Source organism: Cornus florida, unplaced genomic scaffold, assembly GCF_030987335.1.
Source record: "Cornus florida cultivar Cherokee Brave unplaced genomic scaffold, ASM3098733v1 CherokeeBrave_3.0.0_Hap2_Chr06, whole genome shotgun sequence".
Classification (NCBI taxonomy): domain Eukaryota; kingdom Viridiplantae; phylum Streptophyta; class Magnoliopsida; order Cornales; family Cornaceae; genus Cornus; species Cornus florida.
The window spans coordinates 20,965,271-20,980,387 of NW_026775576.1; the positions used below are offsets into that span (position 1 = coordinate 20,965,271).

General features: G+C 40.0%; 1 protein-coding gene across 5 annotated transcripts in view; it reads right to left on the bottom strand.

Moving 5' to 3' along the window:
* LOC132311166 (uncharacterized) overlaps positions 1-15,117 on the bottom strand; it is a 35,469-nt gene that overhangs the window by 19,094 nt on the left and 1,258 nt on the right. For all 5 annotated transcript variants that reach the window (XR_009482871.1, XM_059808930.1, XM_059808931.1 and 2 more), the window contains exon 2: positions 1,468-1,667. Coding sequence is in view for 4 of the 5 variants with exons in the window: in XM_059808930.1 (XP_059664913.1) it covers positions 1,468-1,667 (200 nt within the window). In the remaining variant the exon portion in view is untranslated. The remainder of the gene's footprint in view (positions 1-1,467; positions 1,668-15,117) is intronic.

The window sequence follows — 15,117 nt, forward strand, 5'->3', positions numbered from 1 at the left end:
GCATTTTAGCTCTCCATTCTTAGATAGCGCTAATATTAAAATCTGATTGTATCCATATTGATACGCTTGTTTGCTTTCTTTCTTTTTCATATTGTGGATTATGGCTGCGGCCTGATACTCACCCCCAACCCCCCACCCCTTCTCTCTCTCTCTTTTCCTTCTTTCTTTTGTAGTGGTGGGTGGGAGGAGAGTGGGGGTGTTGACCTAAACTTATGCCTCCCAGCTTGATTTCTCATCACGATTATAAAAGCAGCTGGTCCGGGGAAAATCTCACAGCCCCTTCAGTATCAAAAGGGCCTGGAATTCTATCAGAGCTCACCAATGCAAAGAACCCTGATATCCAGTTGTTTGGCACATGGGTTCAAAATTTGCTTTTATTGTTTGGCTAGCTTCAATGACAAACTCCAAAACCAGGATTCTCTAATCAGGAAAGACATCATCCAAGCTGCCTCCTGTGTTTTCTGCAGGTCCACAGCCGAACCTATTCAAAATCTGTTCTTTGATTGTGTCTTTGTGGCAGAATATAAAAAATTCTCAACCTCCAAGAGTGCAATTTAATGGCCCTCACCCTCCTTCCCTAACCCTCTAAATTGGGCTGCCCCAAACCTCAAAGGGAGCTTTGCAAACATTGGGCAGCACATGGGAACCAAAATAATTCTTCCTTTTCTACTCCAACAAACTGGTGACTACAAAAGGGAAGCTTTATTTGTCAATATTTTAACCACGAGCTCCTCCCAAATCTCCTTCATTAAAGAGTCAACGCAACCCAAACAATTGTGGCATCCCTTATTAGGAAGTATCCACCAATATAATGAACTCCATTACATTAGGACTATAAGCAAGAAAAATTGTAATGATTTGAGTCTTTCTATAGGCCCATCCATTTATAACGCATCTTTTTCCATCATCTTTTACTTCTCCATATTTGCATTAACAATATCAACTTCACACATCAAGTGACCCTAGTTTAATGATGAGATGGGAATTTCAGCCCCTAGCCATATTCATCAACTGATTTCATCATGTTAGCAAATGAGTGAAAGCTAGCCAATAAAACTGGGAATGAATACCTACCAAACAAGGACCTTTAGCTAAATTAAATGATTAAGCATGGCCATGAAAGAATCTACATATGACATCAATAACCACTTCCTTCTTTGTCAACATTCCATCTGACCTTTTCTATCTAGGGGCATTACCACTTTTCCCTTCCCCTTCGAAACAATAAATTGAACCAGGGTCCCCTTTCTGGTTATGGTTGACTCAATCAGACTGTTCAAAATGTGAGGGTGGCAAATTGACTTGGATTTTACAATTCAAATTATGTATGACACATTTCTTGAAATGGCACATCACTAACAGGATTTCACTGGAGAAGAAATAACCACAAATCTTGACTATTCTAGTAGTAGTTATTCAACAAGACGAAGCACAAATTCAGACAATTACAATTATACTAAACTATACCTCATTAAGCTTAACTGAAAGCTCATCAAGCAATTCAATGCGACTCTTTGATTTCTCCAAAGCTTGCATAACCTTCTTTTTTTGGAAAAGTAGCTCCCTTGCATTACTTTCCCTTCCATTTTGAACACTAACAGCAGCCTGCTGTCGAAGCTTCTCTGCTGCTTCAGACAACCGCATCAGCCTCAATCTTGCATTATTTGCTGCATCAACAACCAAAACATTTCTAGAAAACTGCATGGAATATGTGTCTTAAACAAAATATTTAATATTTAAAAGTACTGAACTTATTGAAAAAATAACCATACACTAAGGACTTTTTTTTTTTTTTTTCCTTATTAGGCTTTCTGACAAGAAAAAAGAAAACTATAATTTAAGAAACAAAGAGGGATAATATGGAGGCTTACTTCTGAAAGGAAAAAACAAGAACAACGAAACCCCTTTGGCAGGATCCACAAGGACAAAACCCCATAGGGATTAAAATGTTAAGCACCCGGCCTAACAAGGCTGAGGTTGTGGATTTGATTCTCCCCTCCTTGAGGCCAATCCGACAAATGAAAGGGGTGAGAAAAGAGAGTAAATAGGTAGATTAGAGAGTCGCGGGGTGGGGGGGGGGGGGGGGGGGGTGGGGGTTGGTGACAGAAGCAAGAACAGAAAATGGGGGAGAAGAAGACCAGAGAGGGAAATCAGAAGAAGCAACAATATTATTCTCCAAAATTAATAAAATCTGTTACATGAAAGCCTTTTATAGGCAAACCCTAAAAGAAAATAAAATACCCAATAATTACTAAAAAAAATCCAGTTAATACTCAAATGAAAAAAGTACTAAAATATCCCCAATAAGATGTCCCTGTGCCTACACCTGACATAGGTGTGAAACACCTCACGAGCTCCATCAGTTCTCCCCATCGAACAAGGAATCACCATGAATCATCCTGCAGCGAAGGAATAATCTGACTATCAAGGATATCGGCAATTTGATTTGTAGATTGTGGCTGCACTACTGGAAGAGGAGGCACTGGAGCTGATGACGAAGGAGATCCACCTGTAGTTAAACTATAAGGAAAAGGAGGCGGCTAGGTGCCTCGGTAAGGTGACAAATCCTATACATTAAAAATCAGACTAATACCCCTATCTGATGGTAAGTCAAATACATATGCACTGGGTCCCAACTTAGGATGGATACGGTAAGATCCACAAGCTTGGGCATGTAATTTCTTAAAGGAGTTTTTAGGGTAACGCTCTCGGTGTACACAACCTACAACATAATCTTCTTCATTGAGCCATGTATACTGTCTTATAAGATCGCCATGTAGAAAAGCATTTTTTATATCAAGCTAATGGAGAGGCCAGTCAGGATTGGTAGCAAGGGAGATAATTATTCGAATAGAGTTTAGCTTAGACACAGGAGAGTAAGTCTCGGCATAGTCAACTCCAATAGGTCTGAATGAAACCCTTACGAACAAGGCGAGCCTTTAAACGATCAACGGTGCCATCAGGATTCAATGAGCACCTACAGGCTTTGGAAGTAGATACCAAGTATGATTTGACTGTAAGGTGTGCATTTCCTTTTCCATTGGTGGGAAAGAGCCTCCCTTATGACTTAGGAATAGTAACAGATGACAAAGAGAAAGAGAGCTTGAAAAGAAGGTGACAGATGATCATAAGAAACAAAATAAGATGATGATCATAGAATCCACCTTTGTCTGCTGCAAGCAAACCACACACACACCCCACTTCTTCGCAGCCATCTTCACCACTTTTCTTTTGTCCGGGTTATTGAGTCCTCGGACATTCCAAGAAATAATTCTGCACTTCATTGAGAACAAATGGATATCCCCTCCCCTCTCCTTCTCCCTCTACCCCTTTCATGACTCCTCCCCCTCCCAGTCCCATTACTTCCTTCATAATTCACACCAGAAAACAGGCTGCAAACCTCCCTTCCCCCTCCACGGAGTCAACCTCTTTTCCTTACTCCCGGTCCGTTACCTGCTACCCCTCTCCTCCCCAGTCTTCCCCTCAGCAATTGAATGCAAAACCATACGAGCCACCTTCTCATTTGGCTCAACGAAATCCCCAATAAACTACTCACACTATCAATATTCTCCTTAACCCAATCCACCCCACTGTCCTCATGAGCTACAACAGGAAGACCCATCTAACTACCCTCCGGTCGTATCTCAGAAAGTGGTTGAATACACTCCAAGACCTCAGCCTCCTCCTATGAAGCACAGAAAATATATATTATAATATATATATATATATATTTTTTTATTTTTACTTAATTTCTAATTTATATTTAATAAATACAACTTTTAGGCCCATTATTTAATAAACACAACTTTTAGCCCAAAATACAGCCCAAGCATCATTGAGCCCAAGCCTATTCACTAAGACATAACCCTAATTGTATAGAAATTAGAAAATCAAAAGTTAGCGCATCTTCCGGACGATCACCACAGTCTGGTGTGTGAGAGAAAGCCACAGAGCAGATCCGAAGCATCTTCCTAACGATCATTTCCTAGAGAGAGATCCAAGAACAAAGTGTTCAAGTTGATTAAACTCTGAAAGTAGAATAGACACCATCAAAGTCCGGTGTGTGAAGGGGAACGAAGTAGATCTGATCCGAAACCATCTCGCCGATCAATTAGTCCGGTGGCTCCGGCTGCGGCCGCTCCTTGATCGATCAAGCCATGCAAAAATCCATAGGTTAATGTTATTTTTTTTATTCTGATGCCTGTGTTTATATCTCCTTATTATTATTATTATTATTTTTTGACAAAAATTCTTAATCCCATGTCCTGTTATTTTTTTTATTTTGATGCCTGTATATATATCTCTTTATTCATTTTTTTTTTTTTTGACAAAAATTATTAATCCCGTGTTCTATGCATGTCGCCGGCGTGTCCTTCACCGTGTCCGGCATGAAAAATATGATAAAAAAATATGACTCCTCTACAGAGGTGTCGAACACGTGTCCGAGCCTCAAACACGCATGTCCGTGTCGGACACGTATCCGACACCAGTACGACTATCCATTCCCACGTGTTGGTGCTTCATAGGCCTCCTCCCATGAGACCAACTCCCCATCAAAGAGCGCATTATCCTCTGCATCCCTTCCCCTGTCTTCATCAGCAATGCTACCCACTCCAGTACAAGTAGGAAAGCCTAAATTACCATCCAAGTCCTCTCCAATTGCTTCGGAACCAAAATCCAAAATTCAGTTCAGTCCATTCAGCGCCTTGTAAGTATGTAGCTCCTTCACCAGAGCCGAGGCAGCTTCATTACCAATTTCGATCCTCATATTTCTTCCCACACAAACCGTCACCCCATCAGCTTCTTTCACAGTCAGACTTCTATTATCATCCTCCCCGGGCGTCACAACCCTTTCTGACAACCCGAGGCCCCCACCTCCGTTCATCCTCCCATCCTTCTCCTCATCATCCACCACTCCTTCCATCATAGGCGAAAGTCGATTATTCTCCCCCACCGCCCCCCTCAACACCCAACAAGAAGGAGTAGAAGCAGAAGAAAAAGGGGTAGAAAGAGTGTTTTGAGATTGCAGAGAATGGAACATACCAGGTCTACCTTCCGTCTGATTACGAATGACCCATTTTTGTTTTTCATAACGTGACCATCGCCTTTCATAACGCCATTGTGAAGCATCGGATTGGCCATTCCTGATAAGTGCTGAAAAGTGCGCATTTAAACCCCTTAATCTTGAATGTTCTAGGACCTTTATCTATCTTATTTTCCCGTTTTAGTCTAATTTCATGTTATTCCACTTTTCAGGCACTTATCTCCAAAATATGTCAAATCAGCTGAATTAGAGCATTGGAGAAAGCAATCTAAAGTCTAGTGGAAGAAAGGAGCAAAGTGGTGAAAAAGTCCTCTTCGATCGATCGAACCAAGCTATGATCGATCACATTGCGATCGTTCCAACCATGCCATGATGGATCGAGCCCTTTGTCCTTATCTTCAGGAAAATTTCCTATTCGATCGATCCAACCTTTCATTCGATCGATCGAACCTTTTGATCTTATACTCATAACCACTTTTGTCCTTTTCCCATAAATATCTCAGCCTTTGTCCTTATCCAAATAATTGCGCCTCTTACTTCGATCAATCAGAGCATCCATGTGATCAATCGTGCCTCAAAATGCGTGCAAAACAGATTTTAAGCTGAATTAAAGGTGTGCTCGTGGTGCAATCATTTGGAGGTCCTAGTGCACGAGGTCTGACCATTGGGTGTGACATTTGAGCTACCTATATAAGGAATTTGGCTATTTTTAGCAAAGAGGTTGGTTAGTTAGAGAGGAATTGGCTAGAGATTAGAGGGCGAAAATTACATTTTTGGAAAGTTCTTCTATTCTTCTAGGATTTCCACCAAGAATACCAAAGGAGGAGGATGAATTCAAACATGGAGAAAGCCCTCGAGGGTTGGATGACACCAATCATGAGTGGCTAGACTATTCTCTTGGGGCTAAAGATAGCCCTAAGCATGCCTCCTAGACTTTGATGATTGTAATTAATGGGGATTTGTGTTGTAACTCTTGTTTTGACCTCTTATATATATAAATCTTGTTTCTACATAATTTGTGTAGTTTAATACTTCCAATTGATCTTTTAATTCTATTCATATGTCTATGTATGCAAGAATGAATGGTCATGTGCTTTACACTTGATTCTTTACATTTGATGCATGTCTTTGTGTTTTATAATGTTTGGTCTAGTGTGGTTCAAGGCATGGTGCTTAATGGATTTCTCTTGTGGTTTATTTAATGGTTCGTACTTATTTCTTAATGAATTGTGCCACCTCCTTAGTTTAATTAGTTTAATTTTCATGTCATTAGCATAATTGTAGCTTAATTGCCTTAATTTCCTAGATAGGTGGATATTCCATTCTTGTTGTTTGATGATCCATGCTTATGAGTACAAGTAGTATATTTCTCTAGATTCTTGAGTGTGCATTGATTGTGGGCTTATGGAAGGATTAATGGCTTAGACAAGGATTGATATGTTGTGTTATTCACTAAATTGATTAGACAATGTATGCTTACTTGGCCATCCAAGTTTAATGTTTTAATTAATGGCACACACTTTGTTTACAACACATAATCCCCCAAATTTATCAAATGTTGAATGTGTAGGAAGGCAATGCTTAGTGGTGAACTCTATGTCCGAAGAACCCTCTCTCATTCTCTACATCTCACTTGTTTTACATTACACTACTTTAGTTTACATTGTAGTATAATTAAACCAACAAAACCCTCTTTTGATTATTCGACCTACTGATTCGACATTGATTCCGGAATACCTTCCTCATTCCCTTGGGACAAACCCTACTCACTCTTGCTACTTTAGTAGTTAGTAGTGGTAGTGGCATTTTACAAATTTAAACTTGGCCACATTTTATCACAATTCGAGCTTTGGGTTTGACACACACCAAGTTTTGGTGCCGTTGCCGGGGATTAAGCAACGCCGTATTCGGAATTAATTAGGAATTAGTACTCCTTTGATCTTATCTTTACTTTATTTTACTTTGTTTACTTATTGTGTTTATTCTTGATTAACTAGGTACTTGGAGCCAAGGAAACAAAGCAAAGGATCTTCAAAGCAAATAAGCAAGCTAAGCTAAGCAAAGCATAAAAATAAAAAAATTGCAAAGCAAGGCAAAAAGCTAAAAATATCTTGAAGTTGCTCAAGAACCTTTTGTGAGCTTTTCTAACTCTCTTTGCTTAGTTAAATCGTCGGCCCGCGTGGAGGCAATTTATTTCTTGCATTTGTTGAAAGCATGGGAGTATGGGATCAATGTATGTGGAGGTTTGTTGTTGATTGACTTGTTGCGGAGGAGAAGTGTTTACTACTTGCTAGTTGTTGAGTTATTGTTTGTTTTGTTTTGTATTGTGCATGCATGGTCGTAAGTCTTTGAATCCTACTCTTGTCCAATTGAATTTTCATCTTGAATCGGTTGTTCGTAATCCAAGAGGAAGGGGGTAATTCAAGTGACTCCATCTCATCAATGGATGTCCATAATGAGGACCTCAGGACCATGTTGAAGACCTTGGTCATATCGACCAACAAGGCATTCTTCACCCTAATGTGCATCAACAACATGATAACATACAAGTACCATTAGGCATGCCTAGACCGTTCATTCCACAACAACAACAAGGCCAAGTTCCAATGGGAATGTCTAGGCCATTCTTTGTACCACCACCTCCACCTCCCGTTATTCAAGCAAATCATGGGGCTTATGTAGAGCCACCGGTTGTGAATCCTCCCCTTGCTTTAAGAGACCATTATGTGCCTAATGAGTATAATGCACCAACATGCATTCAACTCCCTCCATTTAGAGCACACCATTATGAGATTAAACTACAAACAATTCAAATGCTTCTTAATTACCATGGGCTACCCAATGAAGAACCTTATAAGCATTTGGATGAATTTCTTGAAGTGTGTTCCACCGTGAAATACACGGACATGCCGGAAGAAGTTTTGAGGTTAAAACTCTTCCCTTTCACCCTAAAAGACAAAGCAAAATATTGGTTCAACAATTTGAGACCTTTTTCTATAACTACTTGGGCAGAGATGCAACAAGAGTTTTTGAAAAAGTATTATCCGGTGTCTAAAACCAATGCAATGAGAACTTCAATTCGTGAATTCTCACTAGGGGATGGGGAAATGTTTCATGAGGTATGGGAACGATTAAATGATTTGCTTAGGAAATGTCCTTACCATGACATCCCTAAATGGCAATTAGTTCAATACTTCTTTGAAAGTTTGTCGGACAACCATAACGGTATGGTTGATGCTTCTATGGGTGGGTCTTATCTTGATAAGCATGAAGATGATGTATGGCGCTTATATGAGAGCATGAGTGAAAACTCAATACACCGATCTTTATCATCTAAAAATGGTAGAAATGTAGGTGGAAGGAAGAATGTAAGCTTATATCAAGTTGATAATTCTAATGATATAGTCGCCGAAGTTAAGTCTTTATCCCAAAGGTTTGATCAATCAAAACTCGGCTCATCAAGTGTCTTCCTCCCCTAATCACCCTAATCATGCTCATCATCCTTCCAATGAATTATGCATGACTTGTTCTAGTGTTTTACATTTTACTTCCAATTGTCCACATGGACATTCGCATAGTGAACACCATGAGCAAGTAAATGCTGCTTTTGTTAACCAAGGGAATAATCCCTATGGCACTCACTATAATCCCAGGTGGAGGAACCATCCAAATTTCTCTTGGAAAAGCCAAGGGGAAGGCTCAAACCCTCCCCAAAGTGGTTTCCAAAACAAATATGTTCCGCCCCCTATGCAAGGCCAAGGTTCCCAAGGTTATCGTTCATCTTACCAAACATTAAATGGAAATCAATTTTCCAACTCTCATTTTCCAAACCAATCCTCATATTCTCAAGGAAATTCAAAGAAGTCCCGCATTTGAAGAGAAGTTTTATCCGCTTTGGGTACTTTGGAGGCAAATACTCAATTGCTTCATTCTCACTCCCAATTGATTGCAAAGCTAGAAACCCAAGTCGGGCAAATAGCTAGCACATTGAATGCAAGGGAGAAAGGAAAAATTGCCGTTGAATCCCCCACCGAAGCAACAATTTGTAGTGGAGACCAATTCCTCTTCGGAAGGTCATACACTTGAACATGTGAATGTGGTGACCACTTTGAGAAGTGGGAGAGTTATTGACAATCAAGTTGCTATTTCCAATGAAAAGAGTGAACCGGTGCAACCTAGTGTTGACACCCATCCCGTCTCACATCCTATTCCTCCTTCATTGAATGTGAAAAATCCCATTGTTGAAAATGCTTCAAAGAATGTTTTTGAAAAAGCTTTTGAGCCTAAAGCTCCATTTCCGGATGCTTTAAAAGCATCCACCTCTCTTGAAAAACAACAAAACAAGGCTAATGAAATCATTGATGTGTTTAGGCTAGTAAAAATCAATCTTCCTCTCTTAGATACAATTTGAAAAATTCCAGCTTATGCCAAATTTTTGAAAGATCTTTGCACCCTTAAGAGGAAAAACAAAAGCCAAGCACCGAGAAAAGTTGTTTTAACCGAACAAGTAAGCTCTATCTTGCAACACAACACCCTCCCAAAATTCAAAGACCCCGGTTCACCAACCACTTCATGCACTATTGGTGATCATGTTATCAATCGAGCTCTTTTGGATTTAGGAGCGAGTGTGAATCTTCTCCCCTATTCGGTTTATGTTCAATTGGGCTTGGGTGATTTGAAACCGACGTCGGTAGTTTTACAACTAGCCGACCGATCAATTAAGAAGCCCCGAGGTATTATAGAGAATGTTTTGATTAAAATTGACAAGTTCTTCTTCCCGGTCGATTTCGTTGTCATTAACACGGAGCCGGTCCCAAATCCTAAAAGCCAAATTCCCGTTATCCTTGGCCATCCTTTCTTGGCTACCACTAATGCAAACATCAATTGTAGGACGGGGATAATGAAAATCTCATTTGGTCACATGAAAGTGAAGTTGAACATTTTTTATCCAACCCCTAACTCTATGGACAAACATGAAGATATTCATGTCGTTGAAAAATGCTTTGCAAATGAATTTGTAAAGAATGAGTCCTTGATTTGTGTTGAAAATCCAAATAGTTTGCCTTTGAAAAAGTTTTCAAAAGATGTTGTTTTAGAATCCAATGTTGAACGGGTATGGAAGCCCAAAAGTTTTTTGATCCGAAGCCATTGAAAGCACTTGAACCAAATGCAACAAGTTCCTTAGGGAATGGTTTGTTGGGTGGGGTTCAAAGTTCCATTCACCCCATCAAGGAGGGGATGCCTACCATGATATTTGATCCGGGCTAAAAGAGCCCAGCGTTTTGCCAAAAACGTTAAACACTAGTGTTTCATAGGGTTTTCCAACCCTATTCCTCCCTCATTTCTTTTTATTTTTCACTTCTTGCGTCTTCTAGATACAATCTGGGATCTTACATGTTGTTTGAGGTTTTGATAGGGAATGCATGCACTTTCATCTCCAAATTAGGCATTTAGTGCCTGTTCGATCGATTACAAGAGCAGATTAGATCGATCGAACATCTCTGCAGTCACTTCTCTGCAGATTTTCATGTCTCTGTCCCATCGTTCGAGATTCTCTGCTTATTTTCAGGTCTCTATCTGTCGTTCGAACTTTATGTTCGATCGTTCCAAGCAACCTTTGATCGATCTAATGTTCTTGTGAACGATCGCACTTTCATACTTAGAAAAATTTTGGACCTCTGCAAATTTCAGCCCTCTGTCCCATCGTGCGAATTTCTCTGTAGATTTTTAGGCCTCTGTGCATCGTTCGAACAGTTGGAACAATCGAGGTTCGATCGATCATGCTCCGATCGTTCAGGGTTCCCTATTGACTTTCTTTTGACTTTGACTTTTCCAAATTCAAATTTTAAAAAAAAAAAAATTCAAAAATTCAACAAATTTCAAAAATATTTTGTCGTTTTGTAGGTTTAATCGATCCAAGGCACTTCATGAACGATCGATGTTCGATCGATCCAATGGACCTCGTGATCGATTGCACATGTCGGACACAGTTTTAAAAATAGACCCAAGGGGTTTGGATCGTTCACATCAACGATCCAAGCCCCCTCTCTCATCTCCAGTGTCCAGGTCTTCTTCTCCAGCTCCGGTGTTTTGATTTGCATGATCTTTGTCTTGATGTGTGGAGGACCATTCTTGCTTGCTTGATGTTGAAATTTTGGAGAATTGCTTTGAAATGGTTGAAAATTTACATACTTGAGATAGTTTTCTCCCAATGCTTGTTTGAAATATTGGTACCTCTTTAGTGAAAAAGAGCTTGATGTTTGTAGGTATCATTTCTGAAAACCCTCACGAGACTTCACTTGTCCACTAGGGGTAACCTAGGGGTTTAAAAGGCTGGTTGCATATGCTAAATGCAATCATGTTCCCTACGAAAGTGGCGTTATCCATTTATTGCTTTCTAGTTTATAGTTGTTTAGTTGTTCATTTCTTTTCTTACTTCATATTTCATTGCTAGGGACTATCAATATTTAAGTTTGGGGGTGTGATAAGGGCTGAAAAGTGCGCATTTACCCTTAATATTGAATGTTATATAACCTTTATCTATCTAATTTTCCCATTTTAGTCTAATTTCGTATTATTCCCCTTTTCAGGCACTTATCTCCAAAACATGTCAAATCAGCTGAATTAGAGCATTGGAGAAAGCAATCTAAAGTCAGTGAAAAAAAGGAGCAAAGTGAAAGCAAAGTGGTGAAAAAGTCCTCTCCGATCGATCAAACCAAGCTATGATTGATCGCATTGCGATCGTTCCAACCATGCCATGATGGATTGAGCTCCTTGTCCTTATCTTCAGGAAAATTTCCTATTCGATCGATCCAACCTTTCATTCGATCGATCGAACCTTTTGATCTTATCCTCATAACCACTTTTGTCCTTTTCCTATAAATATCTCAGCCTTTGTCCTTATCCAAATAATTGTGCTGCCTTACTTCGATCGATCAAAGCAACCATGTGATCAATCGAACTGCCTCAAAATGCGTGCAAAACAGATTTCAAGCTGAATTAAAGGTGTGCTCGTGGTGCAATCATTTGAAGGTCCTAGTGCACGAGGTCTGACCATTGGGTGTGACATTTGAGCTACCTATATAAGGAATTTGGCTATTTTTAGCAAAGAGGTTGGTTAGTTACAAAGGAATTGGCTAAAGATTAGAGGGAGAAAAATACATTTTGGAAAAGTTCTTCCATTCTTCTAGGGTTTCCACCAAGAACACCAAAGGAAGAGGATGAATTCAACCATAGAGAAAGCCCTTGAGGTTTGGATGACACCAATCATAAGTGGCTAGACTATTCTCTTGGGGCTAGAGATAGCCCTAAGCATGCCTCCTAGACTTTGATGATTGTAATTAATGGGGATTTGTGTTGTAACTCTTGTTTTGACCTCTTATATATATAAATCTTGTTTCTACATGATTTGTGTAGTTTAATGCTTCTAATTGATCTTTTAATTCTATTCATATGTCTATGTATGTTAGAATGAATGGTCATGTGCTTTACACTTGATTCTTTACATCTGATGCATGTCTATGTGTATTACAATGTTTGGTCTAGTGTGGTTCAAGGCATGGTGCTTAATAGATTACTCTTGTGGTTTATTTGATGGTTCATACTTATTTCTTGATGGATTGTGCCACCTTCTTAGTTTAATTTTCATGTCATTAGCATAGTTGTAGCTTAATTGCTTTAATTTCCTATATAGGTGGACATTCCATTCTTCTTGTTTGATGATCCATGCTTATGAGTACAAGTCGTATTTCTCTAGATTCTTGAGTGTGCATTGATTGTGGACTTATGGAAGAATTAATGACTTAATTTGATATGTTGTGCTATTCACTAAATTGATTAGACAATGTATGCTTACTTGGCCATCCAAGTTTAATGTTTCAATCAATTGCACACACTTTGTTTACAACACATAATCCCCCTAATTTATCAAATGTTGAATGTCTAGGAAGGCAATGCTTAGTGGTAAACTCTATGTCCGAAAAACCCTCTCTCATTCTCTACATCTCACTTGTTTTACATTGCACTACTTTAGTTTACATTGTAGTATAATTAAACCAACAATACCCTCTTTTGATCATTCGACCTACTAATCCGACATTGATTCCGGAATACCTTCCTCATTCCCTTGGGACGATCCCCACTCACTCTTGCTACTTTAGTAGTTAGTAGTGGTAGTGTCATTTTACAAATTTAAACTTTGCCACATTTTATCACAATTCGAGCTTTGGGTTTGACACACCAATTCCCATCAAAAAACTCGGCACTAAAGAGAGATGCCTGAACCTGCGCTCTGAAACACTCTGACAGCACATATCATGTCGAAAACTCTTCCCTCTTTCACCCAGCCCAGTATTTCTTGTACTAAACTTCACCCAATTACTCTTCTCTGTCATCGACCAATGTCTACCCTCAGACCCATTTTGCAGCGAAGGTGCCAATATCCTCTTATCTCTCTGTGAGGCTGTAAACACTTTATCATTCACAACTTTCCTATCTCTAGCCTTCGTAACAGCATCAGAGGTGGATAGCCCAAGTAAAGAAATGGATAACCCTTGATTATCAAATCCCCACTGGACCACCCTCTTACTGGCTTGAGGATCTTCAAGACCAATCTGGCCCAACCGTCCATTAAACTTAAGCCTATTAGGCCCAAGACCAGCATCACATACTAAGGAAGTATCCACTGGCCCAGCAAACCACGCTTGTCTATGGGCTGCCCCAGGCCCAAAGCCTTGTTGTGGACACGCCCCTCTTCTACCAATAAAATTAGATGAGCTAGGCCCATACCCCAACCTATCACCAACAAAAATATCCTGCTGACTCCTATCTCCGCTGATACACCCACGTGGCCTTACACGTGTACCCTCTCTCTCATCCCCAGTCGCTCACCGTGACGTGAATTTGACGCGTCTCTGTCCTTGGCCTGAAACATGGATGTGTTGCTCCGTTCCATCCAGACGGCGCTTTCCTCCCCTCATCTCCTTATCCTGACAAAGATCCGCACCAGGTCGTCCAACTAACATCTTCGGAAGAACACATGGAGTTGCTACTTCTATCAGTACAACCTTGAAAGCCACTTGTTGATCCTCAACGAACACCGCCTCCGATATCACACCACAGTTGGAGACGAGAATGACAACTCTATCTCCGTCAGCCAAGATATCTGCCTCCACTTCGCTAAATCCGCCGCACAGATCTCCTATGGCTTTAAAGAGCTTGTGACACCATAGATGTAAAGGAAGCCAGTAAATCACCACTCTTCTTTTCCTGTACCTCAACCTCACTGTCAAGCATCCAACCGCGAAATATCACATATCCATTGACAACCAAGCATCACCCCACATCTTCTTTCCATAAACTAGAGCCCTGCGTGCCTCGGATTCCGATGGAAACCTAAACAGAAGAAGACCATCCGGCAAAGATGTCACCCTCACCCCACAAGAAATCATCCACGTCTTTGATGCCCACTCCTCAATCCTTTCGATACAACCTACATCTTTATTGAATCGTCCAACCAAACACGATTTCAGCATGTCCTCCCGAACCAACATACTATGAGCATCAACCCTAAAAACATGACCCTCGCTGGATCGGAAGAAATCAATCTCACCATTTGTCACGAGGCAAGGCAATTAAGCCGTATCCAGAAAAGACTTACCCCACCTCATCATCTAAACATCTAAATATAATAATATCCTCGATCTGTGTGCCCTTACAGATCAGAACTCCAAATCACCATAAAATCGCCTAAAATCGCCTTTTCACTGTAGCCTCTAAAAATCCCAACCTAAGTCCAAAATGCATTTATATCACTTTTGTAATAAAAATAAAGAAAAAGTGAATAAAATAGAATATAGCAAACATGTATACATTAATTTTTTTCCTAACTATGGTTCACATTACCCGACAACCTTGACATTGCTAAAACAATAGTGGCAAAGATTAAACAAGGCAATAAATTTTTGGAGTGTCAAAGATTTTGATTCTTTTGAATGGCACTTTACGACACCCAATACAATTGTATGAGGAAGTGGCTTCTTAGCTTTGTTATATAGCCAGGTGGTGGAGGGGGA